Below are 24,088 nucleotides of genomic sequence, written 5' to 3' on the forward strand. Positions count from 1 at the left end.
TCTAATTTTTTTAGTTACAAGAATCTTTGGTCACTTCACACACGATTTTTCAGTTCGTGAAATCCTGAAACAATGGTGTGTAATATGATTCATTTACTTGGTCTGTCTTCTTTTTCATCTCTCTAAACTCTAGTTTTATCTGTGAAAAAGAAAAAGAAGACTCTATGCAATTTTAATTTAACTTTATTAGTTTGAGCATTAACAGAGCTTCTAAAATGTTGAAACTGAAATAGCAAAGAAGAGAGAGTCCACCAATAAGAAATACTCAACTTAGGACAAAATAAGTTCTCTGAGCGTCTTGACTAATATTGGCATGGGATACTTCTATAGATATGGACTTGTAGAGAGAAAGATATATGGGGCACAAAAGTGTAGAACAACTGTGAACCAACGATAGGGTTGTAAGCTTTTGGCTTGTTTCATGCATCTGATCTAGGAAGTGTACAACAATGAAATGGAAAGCTCGCTGCACTCAAAGTTACAGATAAAGACAATAATTAATATTATATATTTATAACTTACTTTACTAATCTAATATGATACTACGTATATTATACACACACACACATATATATATATATATATATATATATATATATTATACACACACACACACACACACACACACACATATATATATATATATATATATATATGTTTGTAACTTTATACTTAGATATATTTTGATTTAGCCCACCCCATTGAGAAATCCTGGATCCGCCCTAAATTAAAATGGTATGTGAAAAAAGCTAATAAGCCCATTTATTTTCTAAGGCATGTTCATTTGATATATATATATATATATATATATATATACACACACACACACACACACACACATGACCAATTACTGATTAGTGCCTTAGGCAAATTAGGTCAGTCACCTAAGACCCCGGTTAATAAAAAAGCCCCTAAAATTATATATATTTTTATATTATTAGACTTTCTAAATTTTTATTTCTTTATTTTATTATACCTAACCAATAATAGAGATTTTATAGTGAGCAAAGAATTTAATTAATTCTAAAAAATTTCATTTCACCCCTATTAAAACTCCTAATTTCTATCCTTATCTCATATATTTTTTCCATCTCCTCATTTCAAAAAATTTCTACACCAACCGTATTAATTATTGAATATATATCTAACCCATAATAGTCAAAGTTTCTTGAGGTTATGCATGAAAGGTATTTGATAAAATGTCTTCAAAGGAGGAATGTTATAAATGGGTAGGATTTTTTTACCAAATAGTCCTGTTTAGTTTTACTTATCCAAGCTTGGTATGTTAAACATGGTTTTGTTGGGGTGTGGGTTATATTAGCTAGTGGTTTTATTCTTTGCTTCATGTAAGGAGTTTCAAGCAAATGAGAAATTAGGGAGTTTTGGGAGAAACACAAACTTGAAGTCTTATAATATAGAGATTTGATGAGTATACATTCTTTGAAATGTTGGTATGTGTAGGTATACTTGGAAGAATGATATATGGAGATTGATGGGTAATCTTGTTTGAAAATTTATTACATGATAATATACATGGGAGATTGATTTATACAATATTTCTCTTCACACTTATTGCTCACTCAAAACTCACTGAAGCTCTTGGTGTATTTTTGGATATATCTCAAAGTCTTCCAACGTTCTCTATTTATAAGAGAACCGATGCATGAATTTAGCTGATATATATGTGGATAGTGGAGTGCAGATAATGGAGCATTATCCAGCTAGTGGAGCAATATTGGAGATAGTGCAGCATTATCCAAACCACTATACCAAATTTGAGCCAATAATAAGGGAGAGTGGCAGACCCACGTCTGCCGTAATCAACAATTATTACATCTTGTGGCATTTCGCATAAATATCATGCATCGCATTCGTATTTGTTAATTGATAGTGTTGGTAAATGCATGTTTAACATCTACCTACTGGGCTATGATGCTCCCTCCTACCATTTTGAAGATAAAAATCTGGAAGAATAGCCATCAAGGGACATGGAGATGTTGGATGTTAATACTTGTAGTAACCCATTTGTCTGAGAAAGATGATGTCCGGAGTTATTTGAAATATGTTTTAAGTTCAATTATTTTGGTACATGTATGAACATGTTAACCTTGGTCATAACAGGTTATAGATTAATTACTTGTACTCACTTGAATTGTTAAGCTTGTTTTTAGCATTTTAGAAAGACCTCCTGTAGTACAGTCCAGTTGTGAGCCTCATAACTCCCTTGATATTTTGAATAATTTTTTGAGACTTAAATGATTAGAAATTTACTTGTCTTAGCTTTAGTTTAAGATATCAGGGGTGTGCAGAATCTGACCTGTGTCTTAATTGTATCATAACTTGAGTTGTACATTGTTAGTTGGTCTATTTGATTTTTTCTCTTTTATTCTATTATTTACCGTTGTAGTTTTGTAGATAGGATGTTTCATTTGTGATGGTATGCGACTCTTTATATTATAACATAAGAGTGGTGGTGAGCAAATCCTTGGCAACTGGTTGGCATGCTTATATATCATTTATATTTATAATGTAACATCTATATATGTTAAAGAAAATGGTGTTTCTGGCTTCTTTTGCCTGATCACCCCCCTCCCCCCTTCTCTATCCTCCCTTTTTCTGCATAGGTTTGAAATGTCTACTGCACCAGGCACTGGTGAAAAGTGAGATACTTTTATAACTTGATAGTTTTATAGTTTGTTCCTCGTATTATTAGATTGACCTGATGGTTGCTATTGACTCGGTTAGAAACATGAATGTTTGTAAAGTAGGCTTTAATCAATGTTATGAATGTAAGGTCTCTAGGCATCATATTTGAGACCTTGCACCCCCCAATCCCAAAAAAAGGTGGCCGGGAAGGAGGGGCAATGGCATTGTCAAGGCATCCTATTTAATTCCCTTTTTAATTGGAACTTAATGTTAAAGTGATTCCTATCAGACAATTTACAATATAAGCACTGAAAATTTACAGTTTTAAACAGTTAGTTGAGCTATTAGACAACACTATAATTATTTCTTTGATTTGAAAGGCGTGACTTTAACAAGATAAAGATAAGTTATCGCTGCATTGAATTGCTCAACGATTTTTAAGGTAGAAGCTCATATTTTTTATCAGGCATCTATGGCCAAATTGTTTGACAATTCGTTATGCATTTTAAAGAAATATGCACAAATGTAATAGTCAGAGTTTCCGATTACAGGCCAAAGTATGAAGCCTGGATATAAATATTACTTTTTAGAACATGATAAGTGATCATTAGATTTGAAGAGTTATTTACACCCATTATGGGTCTAGAGAGTCTGATATGCTTCCATTATTCCAAGTATGAATAATTTTCTTAGTGGGATGTGTAGATACGTTGTTCCTGGTGATCTCACTGTTGGACAGTTTATCAATGTGGTGCGGAAGAGGATTCAGCCGCCTCCTGAGAGGGCTATAGTCGTTTTCGTCCAGAACAACCAACCTGGTGAGATTCATTATCTTTATCAATTCTATGCTTTCCATCCATGCCATGTTAGTTTCCGTTCACTATTATAGGATAATGTTTTCAATGTTGCAGCGGCTACGATGGCTGACATTTATGCGGAGAACCGGGACAACGAAGATGGTCTCCTTTACCTGACCTACAGACGTGAGAACACATTTGGATTGCTTTAAGACATTGGCAGTCCAGATCTATGTGCAACTTATTTGAAATATGTATAAGTTATTTTGGTAGTACATGTATGAACTTACTACCCTTGGTCATAACATGTGTTAGCTTAATTACTTGTAGTCACTTGAAATGTTAAACTTTGTTTTTAGTATCTTTGGAAAGACTTCCTGTAGTACAGTCCAGTTTTGAGGCTTACTGCTCCCTTAATATTTTGAATAAATTTTTTAGACTTGTATGTTTGGAAAGGTATTTTGTCTTGGCTTTAATTTGGTATATCAGGGGTCTAGGTTGGACATAACTTGAATGAGTTATTTAGGTTTTATTTCAGGAGTACAGAATCTGACTTATATGTCTTAATTTTGTCATAACTCGAGTTGTACTTTGAGTTTTTGGATGATTCTAGTGGGGTTTAAAAGTAGATTCATGGTACAACTGATTTGGAAAGTTTCACAGTAAAATCTTATATGCTTTGAAAGAATTTGAATTTCGAACAGGACTGATTTGCAGTCTGAAAGTGCTGTTAATTCAGAAACATTGACCCAACTTTGAAAAATCATAACTTACTCATTTTAAATTCAAATTGGGTGAGATTTGCATCCAAATTGAATGTTTTGAAGTCTACTTTTCATCTAGATTAGTTTCATTTAAAAATTCCAACCACACTGGGAGTTATTAACTCAAATTGTAAGGTGTTTAGTATGGGGATCCATGGGAGATCCCTAAGATTTTCTGACAGACTTACCTAATGTCCATTAATGCTAATTTCTTCAACACCAGATGTTTATAAACCGTCGTTGGAATAGAAATTGAATTTTACTTTGCACACTCCATTTTTAAATGAGAGAAAAATGAAAGAAATATGTTTAAGTTCAATTATTTTGGTACTACATGTATGAACATGTTAACCTTGGTCATAACAGGTTATAGATTAATTACTTGTATTCACTTGAATTGTTAAGCTTGTTTTTAGCATTTTAGAAAGACCTCCTCTAGTACAGTCCAGTTGCGAGCCTCATAACTCCCTTGATATTTTGAATAATTTTTTGAGACTTAAATGATTAGAAATTTATTTGTCTTAGCTTTAGTTTAATATATCAGGGGTGTGCAGAATCTGTCCTGTGTCTTAATTGTATCATAACTTGAGTTGTACATTGAGTTTTTGGATGATTCTTTGGGGGTTTGAAAGTAGTTCATGGTAGAACTGATCTGGAAAGTTTAACAGTGAATGCTTTTTTGCTTTGAGAGAATTTGAATTTCTAACAGGACTGATCTGCAGTCAAAGTGCTGTTAATTCAGCAACACTAACCCAACTTTGAAAATTCATTACTCATTTTAAATCCAAATTGGATGAAATTTGACTTCAAATTGAATCCTCAAATTGTAGTTATTAACTTTGAAGGTAAGGTGTTCAGGAAGGGGATCCATGGGAGATCCCAAAGATTTGTTTGACAGAATTGCCTAATGCTCATGAATACTAATCGTTGGAATATAATTGAATTTTATTTTTCACACTCCATTTTTAAATGAGAGAAAAGGGAAGAGAGAGTTTTTGTCTAAAGAATATTTGTGTTCATACCCTTCATTTTCTCTTTCCTTTTATCACAGAGTCCGGGGTTGGGATTCAGTGCATGACATGTACAAGTCCTATCACTATGGTATATGTTGAGTGAGGTGGTATATTTTCTCAAAATTACCTTGAGAGTTGTGGATCGAATTGAGAAGTTTAATTACGAGTGACTTTTAGAGACTAGTGTTCTTTAATTGTTGGATTGTTGGTTGTTGTGTATGACCTTAAGGGAGGTCCTAGTTGGTATTAAGGCTCTGTGTTAGCCCTAGCGAAGGACATTTTAGTTTTAATTATGTTTTGAGCATGCATTTAGAGTTAATTAATCTCTCTTATTTTTACATGTTATTGTTAAATTCATTGCTAAAATATTACTTAATGGTTTTTCTAGCTCACCCTTATTTTTTTCCCACATTTCAGGTGTTTCAGATTGTTGCTTGGCTGCATTGTTGAGGCAGACCATACATGGTGCACATGCTTATAGTTTTATTTTACCATTCAACAATATCCGTCTAAGCAGACCTTATGTAGTGAGGACTACTTGTAGTAGGATAATTTATGGTGGGATTTTATTTACTTTCTGAATATCAGTTGGTTTATGTTATGTGGACATGGAATTATGGTTGTCATAGTTTATATGTTTATTTACTTTCTGAATATCAGTTGTTTATGTTATGTGGATGACAACCATAATTCCATATCCACATAGCATAAACCAACTGATATTCAGAAAGTAAATAAAATCCCACCATAAATTATCCTACTACAAATAGTCCTTGCTACATAAGGTCTGTTTAGATCCGTCTTTTTATTGCGTGAGTGTGATGAAGATATACCTTATGTAGCGAGGACTACTTGTAGTAGGATAATTTATGGTGGGATTTTATTTACTTTTTGAATATCAGTTGGTTTATGTTATGTAGACATGGAATTATGGTTGTCATTAATTTATATTATGTAGGAAAAAAATTGACAACAAATTATTATTATTCGTCATTGTGGAGTTAATTTTATTGTGAAAATTGTGATATTAAGTCACACAATTGTCCAGTAAAAAGTCAATAGTGTCTTGACCTCAACTTTGGGGCATGATATAATTGATAAAAAAATTAAGCTTTCATACAGGTTGAAATTTATTTTTGTCTAGTTGATACTCACTGAGTTGTGAGTTGGTCCAAATTCTATGAGTGGTTGATCTAAATCGAATCTGTATGAATATTTATTTCAATATCAAATATTTTCAATCGGCCTCGGTGAACACTAACAAAGTTGTGAGTTGGTCCAAACTCAGTGAGTAGTGGCCTAGATCAAATCTATGTTTCTGTTTCTAAAACCAAATATTTTGTTTGTTTATAATCTTGTCTTCCTAGCAATTCCACGTATACTGGACTAATTGTTTTATTGACATTTTACCCTATAACTTTCTTAATGGAAAGAAATTATAGCTTCATTGCATAGAATATGAAATAATGATACATTAGTTTTTATTCCAACTGCATGTTCTACCCATGCACTTCAGGACAGCATTGTGGGGTCAACACAAATGTAGGTTTATTGAAATTACAAAGGAAACAGCAACAGATCATTAGCAGCATCACAATTGACAACAAAAAGGTTGGTGAAAAACCCTGTTTTTCTTTCAATTGTATTCAGCTGCAATCTCAAGGAAACACTTGCATACTTGGTCTGACTTTGAAAACATTGGCATATGGTCTGCACCTTCAATCTCCTTCACCTCTTTCACCGGGTTGTTTTCGATCATCCAGCGCTGGAATTCCGCTGGTATCGTTTTATCTTCGGTGCATACAACATAAATTCTCGGAACTGATCCAAATCCTTCATTCGTGAACTTATCCAACTTGTGTAAATCTTCCATGAATAATGATCCTGGCCTTACCAACAATGTTCCCAATGTATAATCCTGTTGAAAAAATATATATATATATACAAATAATTAACAACAATGTCCCCAACATCTTGTCCCTAACAAGATTCAAACACTTAAACTTCTCGTTTACGGAGATCTCGTATCATCTGAACTAATTCCGATTTGATTCCAAATTTGTTGTAGCATGTACACCTGTTTACTGGGTGTGTGTGTGAGAGAGAGAGAGAGAGATTAGGGGCTTACCTCAGTGGAGCAGAGATGATAGAGGGTGGATTTCATGAATTTGGGGCCTACAGCCAATGATATTAGAGGTTCGTTGGGGTCACCAAATGCTGCAAACTGTGTGTCCATCCACGCTTCCGGTGGAGTCCCTCCAGCATACTTTTTAGAGCAAAAATAGGAAAAAATAAAATAAAAATAAATTAGGAAGCACAATTCACAACAAAAATTCCTAAATATTGAATGTAACGTTGATATACTTTTTAACAATGGGTCCTTACTTGATTAATTTTATTCAAATAATGACATATTAAATCAGAATCTATTCTAAATCGAATATTGATCCATTGTACTATATATTAACGTGCGCTGAGACACGTGTAATAAGAAAAGAAATTAATAAGACATCATCATATATAGACCTCACATGAATGTATAATGTGATCATCTTATTTTTTCGGTTTGTAAATCATGAATATGATACCTTATCGAGAACGAAGGATGGCCCGTTTGTGCTATCAGGCATGATTGCATTGAGGAAGACGGCTACAGAGATCTTCTCAGGGTACTTCTCCATAGCAAGAGCAGCACTCATGCCACCACCACTATGTCCCACTAGTATCACCTTTTCACCTTGAGGAATCGCCTCCAGGACCTCCAACAACGGCAATGTATAGTCATGGAGTGACCGGACATCGTCTAGTTGCTTCGAATTGATGCCGGAAGCCGCAAGGTTCACCGCTGTGAACAGGTGGCCGGCCGCCTCGATCTCCGGTTTAACCTTGTACCATACCCAAGCTCCATGGCAGGCACCATGTGTTAGAACAAAATGCTTCTGTTGCTTGCCCACTTCCATTTTTTCTTGTTTAATTAATCAGGGATGTTCCTATCTTCTATATAGATGCACATGTATATATAATGATGAACAAGGAAATGTGTCCTAAGGGCTACATTGGCTAGTTGAAATTTAAAAATTGGGTTCTGAATTATGAATTATACACTAAGCAATAGAATATAAATAAGGTAAGGTCATAATTCAATTGTCCTATGTTTGGTTTGTCTAACATGCATTATTGTTTGGTTGGATATTGTATTTAATTTCCACGAGCTGCGTACAAATTTTTTTATATCATAATCGATTTGTTGGTACTGTTTACTAATAAAATGAGAAATGATGATTGCGTCTTATATATTGCGAGAGAAGTTTTGAAAGGTATGGTGTGAAATAAATTGCTCAAAAGTAACTATCAAATTATTTGAATGCACAACACATTGTTTATTTATTTAATTTCAAAGAATTTGAATGGAGAGGGTGGTTTTCTTCTTCACGATATTGTGAAAGATGATCCATTTATAATTAATTACACAATTTTTTCACATTTGATACTTGGTTTTTTTTTTTTTTGAAAAATATTTTATACTTGGTTTCTTAACAAAAATGTAACGACTTCGTAACTCATCGTAACTCAGTGGTTGGGTTGCTTCCCATTATCTTTGAGAATTCGATTTCAAACTTTAACACATCTAACTTCTAATTTAATCTTCTTGTCCTAAAGAGAAATATATATATATATATATATATATATATATAATATGATATTTAGACCTATTTATTTGGCGAGAGAGCAGTCGTTTTATTTTATTATATTTCATTTTTCTATTTTAACCGAACCAGACCTACTTCGTATCAGCTTTCAAGCCTATAAATTGAACTCTCTCTCTCTCTCTCTCTCTCTCTCTATATATATATATATATAGGACATTTCAAGGACGAAAAAAAGCTATAATGTAGAAGCTCACAATTAGGTAATGATTTCTCGATCATTTGATCGAGAGGTCACTCATACAGCCTCACAGTCCAACTGCCAAAAGTTCACAAAGTTCTTGAAAAAATTGACAATTTAATACCGATAATTTTTAAAAACTGAATTTTAAATGGGGGGTGCCAACGTCTGATTCAACTCAAATTATTTGAGAACTACCAAACTATTCCTTAAGTGACTCCATCAAAGGATCGGTCTTTTATGAATGAGGCAACTTTTGGAAGACAAAAATGACCTCTGTTTTTTAGGTTCCGATGTCTCAATGAATGGGACTTTGAGGGTTGGGAAATAGTTTGCTACCTCCAATCTACTAAACCATCCGCTGTTATTAAGAATTAAATCTCTCATTTTAGGGGCGGAGTCGGGATTTAAATATAGGCGGCATAGTAACAAAAGAAAAAATAAAAGAAAACAAAGAATTTTAAGAAGTCAAAGGGAAAAAAAACAAAAATAAAAAAATAAAAAAACAAAGAAGAAGAAATAGGAAAAGAAAAATAACATAACTTTATACAAAACAAATTAGAGCATGATTGAATAAGAAAAAATTGACTTTTTTAAAAAAGGAAATTAAAGAATTTTAAAAGTAAATGAGGTAAAAAAAGGAAAAAGTTAAGATAGTTTTGGAAACTTAATAAATTTCTATCTATATATATATATATATATATATATATATATATATATATATATAATTTTAAAAATCCATATATATTACATAAGAGGCTGGCCTCCCCTTAGGTATATATTGGCTCCGTCCTTGCCTCATTCATTACACACAGAGGAAGCATCATCAAATCACACCAACACAAGCATATATGGAGATAATAATCATATTCATCCACGGACAACACAATATTTTACATGGTTCATCTAACTCTTGAGTTAGGTCCATGGAGAGAGAGATTTTGCACTATTATGAATAAGGAAGAAAAAATACAACCAGACTCTCCCATTTCCTAACAATACTCACCCTTAAATCCCATACATCTTTTCTCTCTTCTCTCTCTAAACCCATCTCTATTTATAAAGTCTTCAAAACCCAATTCCTTGTTGGACAATTATTCCCCAACTTACCTACAAGCAGTTGTCATATCAGTATTCAATTCTAAAATAGTAGGTACAACTTCTTCCCCAAATCTTCAGCCTTTTTCTCCAAGTCTTCTGACTTCCAAGACTGATTAGGAAACTGTTTCTCGTAACTTCCCAATAACTCACTGCCTAAGTGGAACTGGTTCCGTCCCATGGAACCAGTTGCACTTTGGCAGTAGCCAATGCCAACAAAAAACTACATGCCCAAGTGGAACCGGTTCAATCCCATGGATCGAATGCTACTTGATTGACTTAGATGTTAATTGACTTCAGGTCCGATTTCAACCTTTTACTCGTGGGGAGTACTATTTGGCTTAAATTTTTAGGGGCGTGCCCGTTTGGCTATATTTAAGGGCATGCCAATGTTTTTCAATTCAAAATTTTAGATAGCCAAACTATCTTTGGTGTTAACAGATTTGTAATGTAACGACCCTAGCTGATGCCAAAATTTTAAAAAAATTCGGCATAACCTCCCCTAAAAATGGGCCTTCAACAACCTGTCCCAAAACACAAAACACATAATATCATCCAGCATCCCATTCATCCATTCATTATACCTCAACATAGTTCCTCTCATGGTGGAACATCCACACACCAATTAATCTAAATTAACATAATTACAGTCCCAAAATACATGGTTAAGATTTAAAGTCCCTGTTTTACAATGTTACATGATACAATTGCATGGAAACATATACCATAATTCCATTAGTTTCATTTACATCAAACAAAAGATAAGTTCGTTCTTAAGTTACAAGGCCATGAATACTAACTTAGTTACATCCCCACAGCTATAAATATACATAAAACGGTCAAAATACAAAATAGCAAACAACCTTCTAACAACTTTCAAGCTTGAGGTAGATTGTCGTCCACCAGTTCATTTCCAAGACCTGAAAAAAATAATATAAATAGTAGGGTAAGCATAAAGCTCAGTAGGTGACACTTAAGACACAATTCTTGTGTCCTTGTGAATCCAAACAAAGCATAGGCCAATGGGATATAGGAATCACGCAATATAGGGAATTAAAACAATATGCACGTCATTTCCAATTATAAACCATGCAGTGCAATGAAATGCAATGCATGCTAATGTCACTCCCCTTTTTCATTCACAAAACCATCACTTTCAAATGTTAATATAGCCCGCCCTTTGGTAACCCCGCCGCGACACGAGAGGAGGATTGGCTATCGTCCCTAGACCTTTGGTAACCCCGCAGCGTCATCGAGGGGCCCGAATAGCTCAACCACGCTAGGGCGACTCCCTAGTCCCCTCTAGGCTATATTAACCTCCGGCCCGTTGGTAACCCCGCAGCGACCGGCTTTATCAAAACTATTTGACAAAACTCTTCTCCCAAAATTCCCCCCATTTTCATTTCAAGACAAATTCTCCCATTTCATGCATCCCAATGACATGTGCATGGATGTACATATAATCTCAATATTATGACAATGGGAAATTTGGCACAATCTAAATAAACATGTTCTCATTTGTCATTTTCAGCATGTTAACACATAGTGGGCATGATAAAGCAACATCTAAACATATTTTACACATGAAACAAGTCATAATTAAGCTCTTGAAAATTCTCTAGACATCATTCATACAATCATAGATACAATTAACTCCCAATTAAACATGTTTGACACAACAAGGAGGTGTAATTCACAATAGAACAAGAAAGAAGTGGATTAAGATGCCCCTACCTCAAAATGAGCAAAATCCCTAGAAATGGGTTCTTAAATTGGAGCTCCCAAAGAGGACCAAAAGCTGGAATTTCTGGTACTAGCACGTAGAGCTCGTCGTGCTCGTCGTTTTGCCTCAAACGGCTCTCAAATTTACCAAGGATTGAGAGAGCAATCAAGATTTAAAGTTGTAAAAGAAAAAAAGAAAAAAGAAAATAAAGAGGAACAGAGAGGCTGCGGGAGAGAAGAAAACAGAGAACAAGAAAAAATGAAAAAAAAAAAAAAAAAAACGTGGTCTTATGACCATTTTACAAAAGCTGTGGGTCCCACCTTTCTTTTTTTTTTCTTCTCTCTTTTTCTTTATAACTAACAGACATTACATTTTCCCCAACTTTAAAAGATTTCGTCCCCGAAATCAAGACATACCTGGAGAAGAAAATAACTCTGTATACTTGGAGCGAACCTCCTGTTCGAGTTCCTAAGTAGCCTCCTCGACTCCGTAGTGTCTCCAAAGGACTTTCACCATTGGTATCGTCTTGTTCCTCAACACCTTTTGTTGTGTGTCAAGAATCTGAACTGGTTCTTCCTCGTAGGAAACATCCTCATCAATATCTACATCAACCCAACTCAAAATGTGAGATGAATCTGGCTCGTACTTCCGTAACATCGATACATGGAAAACATTGTGGACCCTATCCAATTGTGGTGGCAAAGCAAGTCTGTAGGCAACCTCTCCTACACGGTCCAAAATCTCAAATGGTCCAATGAATTGTGGCGACAACTTGCCACTTTTCCCAAATCTCATCAATCTCTTCCGTGGAGAAACCCGTAGAAAAACGTGGTCTCCCACCTCAAAGGATAACGGTCGTCTCCGCTTATCCGCTAGCTCTTCTGTCGGCTCTGAGCTGTAAGTAACCTCTGTCTTATCAACTTAATCTTCTCAGTAGTCTCGAGTACAATATCGGGTCCTAAGGCGGCTGTCTCACCTACCTCAGTCCAACAAACAGGAGACCTACAAGGTCTACCATACAACGCCTCAAATGGAGCCATCTGGATGCTCGCCTGATAACTGTTGTTGTAGGCAAACTCAATAAGTGGAAGGTGATCCTCCCAACTACCTCCCAAATCAAGTACACATGCCCGAAGCCTCCAAAATCTGGATAATACGCTCCGACTGACCGTCCTTCTGTGGATGGAATGCCGTACTAAGATGCAACGCTGAACCAAACGCTACTTGAAGTCCTTCCCAGAACTTCAAAGTGAACTTAGCATCCCTATCTGACACAATGGTTACAGGAACTCCATGCAACCTTACAATCTCCTTCACATAAAGAACACCAAGCTTCTCTGCATCATCTGTTGCCTTAATAGGCAAAAAGTGAGCCGTCTTGGTCAATCTGTCAATGATGACCCATACGGCCTCATTGCCCCTCCGTGACCTTGGAAAACCTGTCACAAAATCCATAGCAATATGCTCCCATTTCCATTGCGCTACAGGTAATGGTTGCAACAAACCTGCTGGCCTCTGATGTTCGGCCTTCATCTGCTGACAGGTAAGGCATCTAGCCACAAACTGTGCAACATCTTTCTTCATCCCGTTCCACCAATACTGACGTCTTAAATTGTGATACATCTTGGTACCACCTGGATGAACTGCAAAACGGGAAGTGTGAAACTCCCGTAGGACATCCTCACGACAAACTGTGGGAACCACCAACAAACCCATGAACCGTAGACCCCCGTCTGCATACAAGGCCCAATCTTTCACTGTCTCACCACTAGAGATCAAAGCGTGGATGGCATCTAAGTCCAGGTCCTGTCTCTGTGACTCAATCACTCGTACAATAAGAGTAGGCTAAGCCACAAGACTAAATAAGAATGCCGACTCACTGCAACCATCATCATCACAACACTGTAATCCTATCTCTGCCAGATCTTCAAGCATCTTCCACTTCCGAATAGCTAAACTGGCCAAAGTTCCACGAGATTTTCGGCTTAAGGCATCAGCTACAACATTTGCCTTGCCCGGATGATACTGCAAATTAAAGTTGTAATCTTCCAAGTACTCAACCCATCGTCTCTGTCTGTTGTTCAAGTCCTTTTGGGAGAAAAGGTACTTGAGACTTTTGTGATCTGAAAATACCTCGAATCTCTCACCATACAAGTAGTGTCTCCAACACTTCAAGGCAAACACAACTGCCGCTAACTCCAGATCATGAGTAGGGTAGTTAAGCTCGTGAGTCTTTAACTGTCGAGACCCATAAGCCACTACTCTACCATCCTGCATCAACACACATCCCAACCCGTCACGTGAAGCATCACAATAGATCACATAACCCAAGCCACGCTCAGGTATCACCAACACTGGAGCTGTAGTCAATCTCATCTTCAACTCCTGAAAAGATGAATCACAGGCCTCATTCCAGACAAACTTGACCCTTTTCCGGGTCAAAAGGGTTATAGGAGCTGCCAAACGGGAGAAATCATTCACAAATCTCCGATAGTAACCCGCTAAACCAAGAAAACTGCGGATCTCAAACACATTCTTGGGTCACTCCCAAGTCAAAACTGCTTCAACCTTTGATGGATCAACTGATACTCCACCTTCTGAAACAACATGCCCCAAAAACTTCACCTCCTGTAGCCAAAACTCACATTTCTCGTATTTGGCATACAATCGGTGTTCCTGCAAAATCTGTAAAACAATACTCAAATGGACCTCGTGATCTTCCCGAGTCCATGAGTACACAAGAATGTCATCCACGAAACTACCACAAACTGGTCCAAGTAATCGTGAAAGACGCGGTTCATCAAGTCCATGAATGCTGCTGGCGCATTAGTCAAACCAAAAGGCATAACAAGGAACTCATAGTGTCCATACCGTGTACGGAATGCTGTCTTCAGGATATCTTCATCCCTAACCCGCAACTGATAATAGCCAGACCTCAAGTCAATCTTGGAGAAATAACTGGCTCCCCTTAACTGATCAAATAAATTATCTATCCTTGGCAAAGGATACTTTTCTTGATGGTGGCACGATTCAACTTCCGATAATCAATGCATAACCTCAAAGAATTATCTTTCTTCTTAGCATACAAAACCGGTGCGCCCCATGGTGACACACTCGGTCGGATGAAACCTTTCATCCTCAAATCATCAAGCTGTCTTTTTAATTCCTCCAATTCAACTGGTGCCATACGATACAGTGCCATAGAAATCGGCGCGGTACCTGGCATTAACTCAATAGAGAACTCCACTTCTCGGTGTGGAGGCAACTCTGTCAAATCCTTCGGAAACACATCTAGAAAATCACGAACAACTGCAGGATAATATTCTTCCACAACATCATCCTCTTCGGCTTAAGACTAGCCAAAAAGTAATCACCACGACTCTGTCTAAGAATTCCATAAAACGATGAAATGTGGGAATCACTCCGATCTCCCACGAAAATTAAACAGCCTCCCTCGGGAGTACAAACTATAACCCTTCCTCTGAAACAGTCGATCGTGGCATGAAAGGAAGCTAACCAATCCATCCCGAGAATCACATCAAAGCTAGTCATCTCAAGGAGGATAAGGTCAAACACAAAAGTCCGCCCGGCTATCACAATGGAACAATCCCTCACGACTCGGCTCAAAGACACTGAAACTCCAACTGGCGTATCAACACATAACGCCCGATCCATAAAACTGACCTCTAACCCCGATACAAGTGCAAATGATGATGAAATGAAAGAATGAGATGCACCAGAATCAAACAAAACACTGGCCCAAGAACCAAACACTGGAAATATACCTCGGAGAACTGAAGATCCAGGAGATGCATCAGTCGGTGTAAGGGCAAAGACATGCCCCTGCGATGCCTGTGCCTATGAACTACTAATCTGAACACCAGACTGTTGTGCCGACACAGTAGGAGTATCCCTCCTAGCTGGTCGTGAACCCTGAGAAGACAAGGCAGGCTGTGGTGGTGGCGGTGGTCTGAAACCTGATTGAACCGTAGCCGACCGTGACGGCCTCTGCCGTGACCCTCTGCCACTAGTGGTGCCTGCTCCCTGACTCGGACAGTCCCGAATCAAATGGCCCTGCTGGCCACACCCATAACAAGCCTTCAAAGCTGAAGAAACTGAAGTCAATCTCATAGGATAACTGGACTTGTAATGCCCAGGCTACTGACATTGATAACAAACAACTTCACTCTTATCAGATCCAACTGGCATAGGAGTGGTAGGAACAGATCGTGTAGATTGTTGCCCTTGAAACTGAAATGAACCACCCTTGTTCTTCTTCCAAGAAGATCCTTCTGAGGATGGCCCTGCATCCCTCTTCTGTTTCCACTGTTCCCTTCTCGCATCCTTATCTCTGTTATCCGCTTCTAACATTAAAGCCCTTTCCACTGCTTCAAAATATACCTTGATGAACTGTGTCGTGATCAACGGCCTCATTCGATCATTAAGACCCGAGATAAACTTCTGAGTCTTGTTAGCTTCATTTCTCGCCACTTTTGGAGCAAAACGGGAGAGTGAGGTGAACTTGTTCTCATACTCCGCCACTGACATGTTCCCTTGAATAAGATTATGAAACTGGTCTTGTAACTCCCATCTTTTGGAAAGCGGAAAATACTTCTCATAAAACAGCTCCTTGAACCTGTCCTAACTCATCTCTTCAATCTTGTACTGGTTAGTGATCGACTTCCACCAAACCTTGGCATCCATAACAAACTTGTAAGTTGCTAGGATGATCTTCAAGTGATCCTCTGTCACATCCATTGAAGTCAACTGAGTTTCAACTTGATCCATGTAGTTGTCGGCTACCATTAGATCCGCACCGCCCTCAAACATAACCGGCATCAGCTGAGAAAACCCCTTAATGATCTTGAGACGCTTCTGAGTTGGAGTCTCCTCAACTCGAACTGTAGGTTGTGGTACCAACTGCGGCTGAGCAACAATCATTGCCGTTACGACATTTTGCAACAAACGATTAAACTCCAGTGCCACAGAACCTTCACCCACTTCTACGGGTACGAGTGTTTCAACATTCTCTCTTCTTGGGGGAACAGCTCTTAGGGGAATCAAGTCCCTAAGAAGCATGTTCTCATCAACTGGCTCCGCTGGATTGGAGCTAGAGCTCTCACCAACATCGCCCCTTGTTGGCCTAGGGCCAACTTCTCTAGGTTCCTCACGCCGTGACATCATGCTATAAAACGAGAAAACGATTCAGAAACATGACTCTAAGGTCCACTGTGGATGACTCAACAAGAATTAATACCGTACAACACTTAGCATGCAAGACTATGCAAGAAACATTTTAACATAAACGAGTAAGCAAGTAAGCACATAGGCAGTTAAGCATGCTCATTTAAATAAGATACCACGTAGCAAGTAATCAAGTAAACAATACAAACAACATTCCATGTGACCCTAAGTAGGCCTCTACCCGTCGTCCTAAAGGTTTTCGAACCTTTGCTCTGATACCAAATTTGTAACGACCCTAGCTGATACTAAAATTTTAAAAAAATTCGGCATAACCTCCCCTAAAAATGGGCCTTCAACAACCTGTCCCAAAACACAAAACACATAATATCATCCAGCATCCCATTCATCCATTCATTATACCTCAACATAGTTCCTCTCATGGTGGAACATCCACACACCAATTAATCTAAATTAACATAATTACAGTCCCAAAATACATGGTTAAGATTTAAAGTCCCTGTCTTACAACGTTACATGATACAATTGCATGGAAACATATACCATAATTCCATTAGTTTCATTTACATCAAATAAAAGATAAGTTCGTTCTTAAGTTACAAGGCCATGAATACTAACTTAGTTACATCCCCACAACTATGAATATAAATAAAACGGTCAAAATACAAAATAGCAAATAACCTTCTAACAACTTTCAAACTTGAGGTGGATTGTCGTCCACCAGTTCATTTCCAAGACCTAAAAATAATAATATAAATAGTAAGGTGAACATAAAGCTTAGTAGGTGACACTTAAGACACAATTCTTGTGTCCTTGTGAATCCAAACAAAGCATAGGCCAATGGGATATAGGGATCATGCAATATAGGGAATTAAAACAATATGGACGTCATTTCCAATTATAAACCATGCAGTGCAATGGAATGCAATGCATGCTAATGTCACTCCCCTCTTTCATTCACAAAACCATCACTTTCAAATGTTAATACAGCCCGCCCTTTGGTAACCCCGCCGCGACAAGAGAGGAGGATTAGCTATCGTCCCTAGACCTTTGGTAACCCCGCAACGTCATCGAGGGGCCCGAATAGCTTAACCACGCTAGGGCGACTCCCTAGTCCCCTCTAGGCTATATTAACCTCCGGCCCGTTGGTAATCCCGCAGCGACCGGGTTTATCAAAACTATTTGACAAAACTCTTCTCCCAAAATTCCCCCCATTTTCATTTTAAGACAAATTCTCCCATTTCATGCATCCCAATGACATGTGCATGGATGTACATATAATCTCAATATTATGACAATGGGAAATTTGGCACAATCTAAATAAACATGTTTTCATTTGTCATTTTTAGCATGTTAACACATAGTGGGCATGATAAAGCAACATCTAAACATATTTTACACATGAAACAAGTCATAATTAAGCTCTTGAAAATTCTCTAGACATCATTCATACAATCATAGATACAATTAACTCCCAATTAAACATGTTTGACACAACAAGGAGGTGTAATTCACAATAGAACAAGAAAGAAGTGGATTAAGATGCCCCTACCTCAAAATGAGCAAAATCCCTATAAATGGGTTCTTAAATTCGAGCTCCCAAAGAGGACCAAAAGCTAGAATTTCTGGTACTAGCACGTAGAGCTCGTCGTGCTCGTGGTTTTGCCTCAAACGGCTCTCAAATCTACCAAGGATTGAGAGAGCAATCAAGATTTGAAGTTGTAAAAGAAAAAAAGAAAAAAGAAAATAAAGAGGAACAGAGAGGCTGCGGGAGAGAAGAAAACAGAGAATAAGAAAAAATGAAAAAAAAAAAAAAAAACGTGGTCTTATGACCACTTTACAAAAGCTGTGGTTCCCACCTTTCCTTTTTTTTTTTCTTCTCTCTTTTTCTTTATAACTAACAGACATTATATGTAACGTTACCGATTTTTCCTATTTTCTAATTTTTGGAATTTATTTGACTTCTCTGGATTATTTTAATCCTTGTCTCGTTTTGCGTGCCACGCTGGCCCAGAGGGGAGTTTTGGTCAATTGTTGAGCCGAGGGTTTTAGAAGTGTATTTTCAATCATTTTAAGTCAATTAAAAGTAACGGTTTCATTTTTAGATTTTTTTCAAAAGTCGGAACGATTTCCGAACTCGAGAACTTTCCCTGGTTTTCTCATCTTAAGTGAGGGGCGTTATTGGCATTTCACATGTGTGTGTGTATATTTATATGTATTCTTTGAGAGGATATTTTGGGGGTAGGCATGTTATTACAATGGAAGACCATGGACTAGGAGGTAACTTTGCCCAAAATTAGTAATCCATAAGAATTGGACAAGTGGCACATTATTGGCCTTGGAAGCAAAGTGAAAAATTAACCTAATTTCCTCCTTCTCTTCATTCAGCCGAGACCACCTCTCTCTCTCCTTAGTTTTTCCTTTTCTTCTCTCTATATATGTATATATCTATATACACATATTTCTCCATTGTTGCAAGCTTGATTTGAGGTGTTTAGAGTGAGGTTTTGGAGGTGATCAAGAAGGGATGTTGGAGAGCTTGGCATGAGCTTTCATTAGAGACCAAAGGTGAAAGGGCTTGGAGGATTTCAAAAAATTTGGGGTTTTTCTTCTATTTGAGGTAGAGTTTATCTAATTGTCGATTTCCTTGGAATTGGTAGTTAATTAGATGACTTTCCCTCCTTTGACATGCCATTTTGATGTTAATTGAATAATGAAGATTTTAAGGTTTTGGTTGATGCATAAGCTTTGTCTAATTAATGTGTTTGATGGAAATTAATTGTTTATCTTGTCTATGAATTTCAATTGACATGCTATAAAGTTGCTATATGGTGGATTATCTCTATTGCTCTTTGTATAGTCATTTTGATGTATGTAGAAGTATGTTTAAGTGTTGGATTATCTTGTTATGGCTGTGAAATTGCTTATTGGATAATGAAAGCATGATGAGAATTTGAATGGTTGAAATCAAAATATTTCATATGCATGTCATGAGGGTATTGAAGGGTATAAGATAGGTGAGGGTGTGAATGTGATGTGTGGATGTGTGGAGGGGTGAATGAAATGTGTGGGTGTGTAGGAGTGTGGAAGTGATGCGTGGACTTACAATGGTATAGACGGAATGTGTGATTATATGAGGGTAGAGTGTGATGTGTGGTTGCATTGGCATCTTGTGCATAGCATTGAATATGATGGTGTGTGAATTATTAAAAAAATTGAGGTGTCGTATGTGAATCCCTCGCATGATCCCCGTTTCTTTTTCCTATTCATTGCTTGTAAGGCATGTAATTATTTACCGTGCTTGAGGAGATGCCACTTAGGTATTCTCTACTGAGCCTTGTGCTCACTCCTCTACTTATTATCATTTTTCAGGGATTGAAGATGAGCCGGTGAATAATATACATCCATGGATATTAATGTAAATAGGACTTCACTTTTATTTTTACCAAAGCTATGTAAATTTTGGCCATAGAGCCTTACTCTTATATTTAATTCCTTAAAAATTTGAATAAAATGAGACTTTTGTAATTTGGTCTTTAAATGATGTATTGGACTTGTATTTGGGATGCAATTAAATATAATCTCACAAAATCCTTCTTGGTGCATTTTCTTGGAACGTGTTCTGTATCATTCAAAAAATTTATTACCAATATTGTTATCGTATTGGGTTTTGAATTGTATATAAATACGTACACGGGTAATTGGGTGATTGGTTATCAAAGTTGGTGTATTTGGGACAGTGGGAATTGTGAGTGTGGATAACCCAAAACCAGTTGACGTATAGCGTGAACGTGTATGGTGAACCAATCGACGTGTAGCGTGAACCAATCGACGTGTAGCGTGAACCGGTCGACGTATAATGTGAATCAGTTGACCGGTATCCTGACAGAGAGTTTGTGACTGTACACTTCCCAAACCAGTCGACGTGTACATCCCACATGTCGACCGGTATCTCGGCAGTGGTTGTCATTACTGTTCATGTCCCAAACCAGTCGACGTATAAGGAGTATACGTCGATCGATTCTGCCTTTTCATGTAATTACCAATTTAAGTTCTTAAAATTACACTTTGCCATCACTTGAAGTTGAAATTAATTATTTTTATGACCCAATTAAATGCCATAATTATATTATTGCCCCACAAAGACTATTTTACCTCGGACCTCATTTTAATTATTATATGATGCAAGTAAATGGCCATATTACCCTTTGAGTCTTAAATTATTGAATTGGGGCAAATTACCATTTTGTCCTTTTTGGACCTTGATAATTAAATTTAACGTGAAAAGACCGTTTTACCCTCGAATAATTTTGGGTCGGGTAAGGACCCGTTTAATGATCCGGATCCAGTGGATTCGGGTCGTTACAAGAACAATGGAATTGGTCTCTTAAATAGATTAGGCGATTGTTGGAAGGTAATAATCACCCATTTCTTTGGATTCTTTGGTGCCTCAATAAAGAGGACTTTCAACAACAATGGAGGAATAGATGAATGGAGCAAAAGAGAACTACACAAGCAATATAACTTAATTCCAAAAACGATAAAACCTACAAAATAATAACGGATGGGACACAACCAAGCGCTCACTTTATTTCATAAGTATATATATATATTTTTCCTAATTGGCACTCACACCCCCTTCAAACAATTATTTGCACCCAGTAGAAATCAATGCTAAAACCCGAAACTTCATGAGGCAAAGATCCAAATTAACCTTTTGGAACTAAACCAACTCTTTGAAATTCATAAGTAGAATTTTTATACAAGAATAAAAATTTACTATAACACTAATCATTTGAAAAGTAGTAAAGTAGAAGTAAAGTACAAAAAAATTGAGAATATAATGACTCCATCTTCTAATATCTATACCTAGGAAATTTTTAGAAAGTAAATGCTGATGTTAGGTCGTAAATCACTATAATGACTTCATCTTGACTCTATCTTTATTTATATCGAAGCACATAGGAGTTGTGTAACAATCACTTTGAATTTGAAACAGGTTATATTCTCTCTTATTTCTTTCTCATGCTGCTACGTGACCATAATAGATTTCTTCTTCCTTCATTATTTGAAAATCAATTTGTAAATTGGTGATTCACCTATAAGAGTTTATTACAATTTCTTTTTTTCTTCGACTTTATTCATTATACCAAGAGTTGAAGAATAAGAAAATAAAGAAAATAAAAAAGGATGAGCTCTTAATTGGGAGGACCGCAGGATGAAGTTGCACAACGCGCACGACACGGTTCAATAGAGAAGGACACTACTTTTCCAACTATTTGATTAACCAAATCTTTCATTGGTAACAGGATGAAGAAAATAAAAAAGGATGAGCTCTTAATTGGGAGGACTGCAGGATGAAGTTGCACAACACGCACGACACGGTTCATTTGAAAAGGACACTACTTTTCCAACTATCTCATTAACCAAATCTTTCTTTGTGTTGTTGTTTTCTTTGTGTTGTTGGTGTTAAAAAAAAAAAAATCTTTCATTGGTGTGATATGTCAAATCATGTTCAAGTTTTACTTGCAAGTTGTTGCATACACCTATCTAAATCAAAATAACATTCAAAAATATTTCTTTTTGCTTAATGTGTGCGCGTGTCATGAACTCATGACATAATTGATCAAAATTTAGATGTCTATCCATTGTTCTAATATAATTCACACGAGCACCACGAGGGATTAAACAAATATACAGACAAAGATGGGGGGACACAAATCTCCTCACGACATGCTATTGCTTATATTTATATATTATATATCTCCAATGGTTTCTGATCTCATGAGCTGTTTATTTTACTTGTCCCTTTTTGGCATGTGGGGACATGATGTTGAAGCAAAATGACAAAAACAAATCGCAAAGCAGCTAAAACATTTATATTTTAATAAAGAATTAATTACAATAAAACCCTTTGATATTTTTCATAATAATAGGCATATATAAGTTGGGCTTTTTTTGAATAATGACACCCCTGTCAGAAATTGCATCCAAATAGGCCCTTAAGAGGTGTGAAAAGTCAAGATTGCCGTTCAATATTTTATTAATTTAAATTAAAAAATAATCAAAACTCCTAAATGACGTTTTTGCCCTTGGTATATTATCAGTATACGTCACCACCTCTAACCTCTCACCTTCTCTAACCATAATCTCTCAAACCTTAACCCTAACAAACCCAACCCATGCTCCCTCCATTAAACCCACCACCAAATACCTAGACCTCTCCACCCCTAAATCCCACACCACCATTGTTGCCGCTGCCACCACCAAAAAATTCGTCGTTGTTGAACCCTTGGATCCCGTCGCCGCCACCACCAAAAAATCCATCGTTGTTGAACTGTCAGGTCTGGCCGCCGCCACCACCACCAAAAATACACATTGTTGAACCCTCAGATCTGGCCGCCGCCGCCACCACTAAAAATCCGCGTCATTGAACCCTCATATCTGGCCGCCGCTACCGTCACCACCAAAAATCCGCGTTGTTGAACCCTCGAATCTGGCCACTGAATTGGGTGGGAATTTGGACGCATCAAATTGGGTCATCGTTGCTAAAGAGGGAGACGAGAGGCCCATCCCTGTGATGGCCACATTCTTCTTAATTTGGATCATTCTCGTGCTTAGGGTGAAGGTTGTGGTGGTGTTGACACCACCTCCGCCTTCGCCTCGGCCATCGTCAAAGTTTAGGACCTTATATATATATATATATATATATATATATATATATATATATTGAAGATATGGTGTTTGAAACTGATGGTGTGTGTGTGTGTGTGTGTGTGTGTGTGTGTGTGTTGAAGATTTGGATTTTGAATAGTGAAGTGGTCGTGATGGTGGTGGTGATAGAGGTGGTGGTAATGGACGGTATGGAGGAGAAGGGAAATTTTTGGGTTTTGTTTTTTTGTTTTTATTTTTTTATTATACAAAGTTAGAAGGGTAATTTTATTATTTAAATGAGTT

The 24,088-nt window shown here is 37.0% G+C and overlaps 2 protein-coding genes across 2 annotated transcripts; one reads left to right on the forward strand and one right to left on the reverse strand.

Annotated features, from left to right (window-relative positions):
• Positions 1-1,851: 1,851 nt before the first annotated feature.
• Positions 1,852-6,215, forward strand: LOC132266808 (uncharacterized). Its single transcript, XM_059767788.1, has 3 exons — positions 1,852-3,464; positions 3,558-3,629; positions 5,638-6,215. The coding sequence occupies exons 1-3, from the start codon at positions 3,323-3,325 to the stop codon at positions 5,799-5,801; spliced, it is 378 nt and encodes a 125-aa protein (XP_059623771.1). The 5' UTR covers positions 1,852-3,322; the 3' UTR covers positions 5,802-6,215.
• A 641-nt stretch (positions 6,216-6,856) lies between these two features.
• LOC132267587 (salicylic acid-binding protein 2-like) lies at positions 6,857-8,180 on the reverse strand. Its single transcript, XM_059768727.1, has 3 exons — positions 7,809-8,180; positions 7,349-7,486; positions 6,857-7,138 (listed from the first exon to the last, which is right to left on the reverse strand). Exons 1-3 carry the CDS (start codon positions 8,178-8,180, stop codon positions 6,857-6,859), a joined length of 792 nt encoding a protein of 263 aa, XP_059624710.1.
• Positions 8,181-24,088: the final 15,908 nt, after the last annotated feature.

This window comes from Cornus florida, unplaced genomic scaffold, assembly GCF_030987335.1.
Source record: "Cornus florida cultivar Cherokee Brave unplaced genomic scaffold, ASM3098733v1 CherokeeBrave_3.0.0_Hap2_Chr07, whole genome shotgun sequence".
In the NCBI taxonomy this organism is placed as follows: Eukaryota; Viridiplantae; Streptophyta; class Magnoliopsida; order Cornales; family Cornaceae; genus Cornus; species Cornus florida.

Bases quoted from the DNA above. Each gene is read 5' to 3' on its own strand.
- LOC132266808 (XM_059767788.1), top strand. From the start codon at position 3,323: ATGAATAATTTTCTTAGTGGGATGTGTAGATACGTTGTTCCTGGTGAT. The intron at 3,465-3,557 runs GTGAGATTCATT...TCAATGTTGCAG, and splicing joins CGTCCAGAACAACCAACCTG to CGGCTACGATGGCTGACATT. The intron at 3,630-5,637 runs GTGAGAACACAT...CCCACATTTCAG, and splicing joins CCTTTACCTGACCTACAGAC to GTGTTTCAGATTGTTGCTTG.
- LOC132267587 (XM_059768727.1), bottom strand. From the start codon at position 8,180: ATGGAAGTGGGCAAGCAACAGAAGCATTTTGTTCTAACACATGGTGCC. The intron at 7,487-7,808 runs GTATCATATTCA...TGCTCTAAAAAG, and splicing joins CATCCTTCGTTCTCGATAAG to TATGCTGGAGGGACTCCACC. The intron at 7,139-7,348 runs GTAAGCCCCTAA...TTTTTTCAACAG, and splicing joins ATCATCTCTGCTCCACTGAG to GATTATACATTGGGAACATT.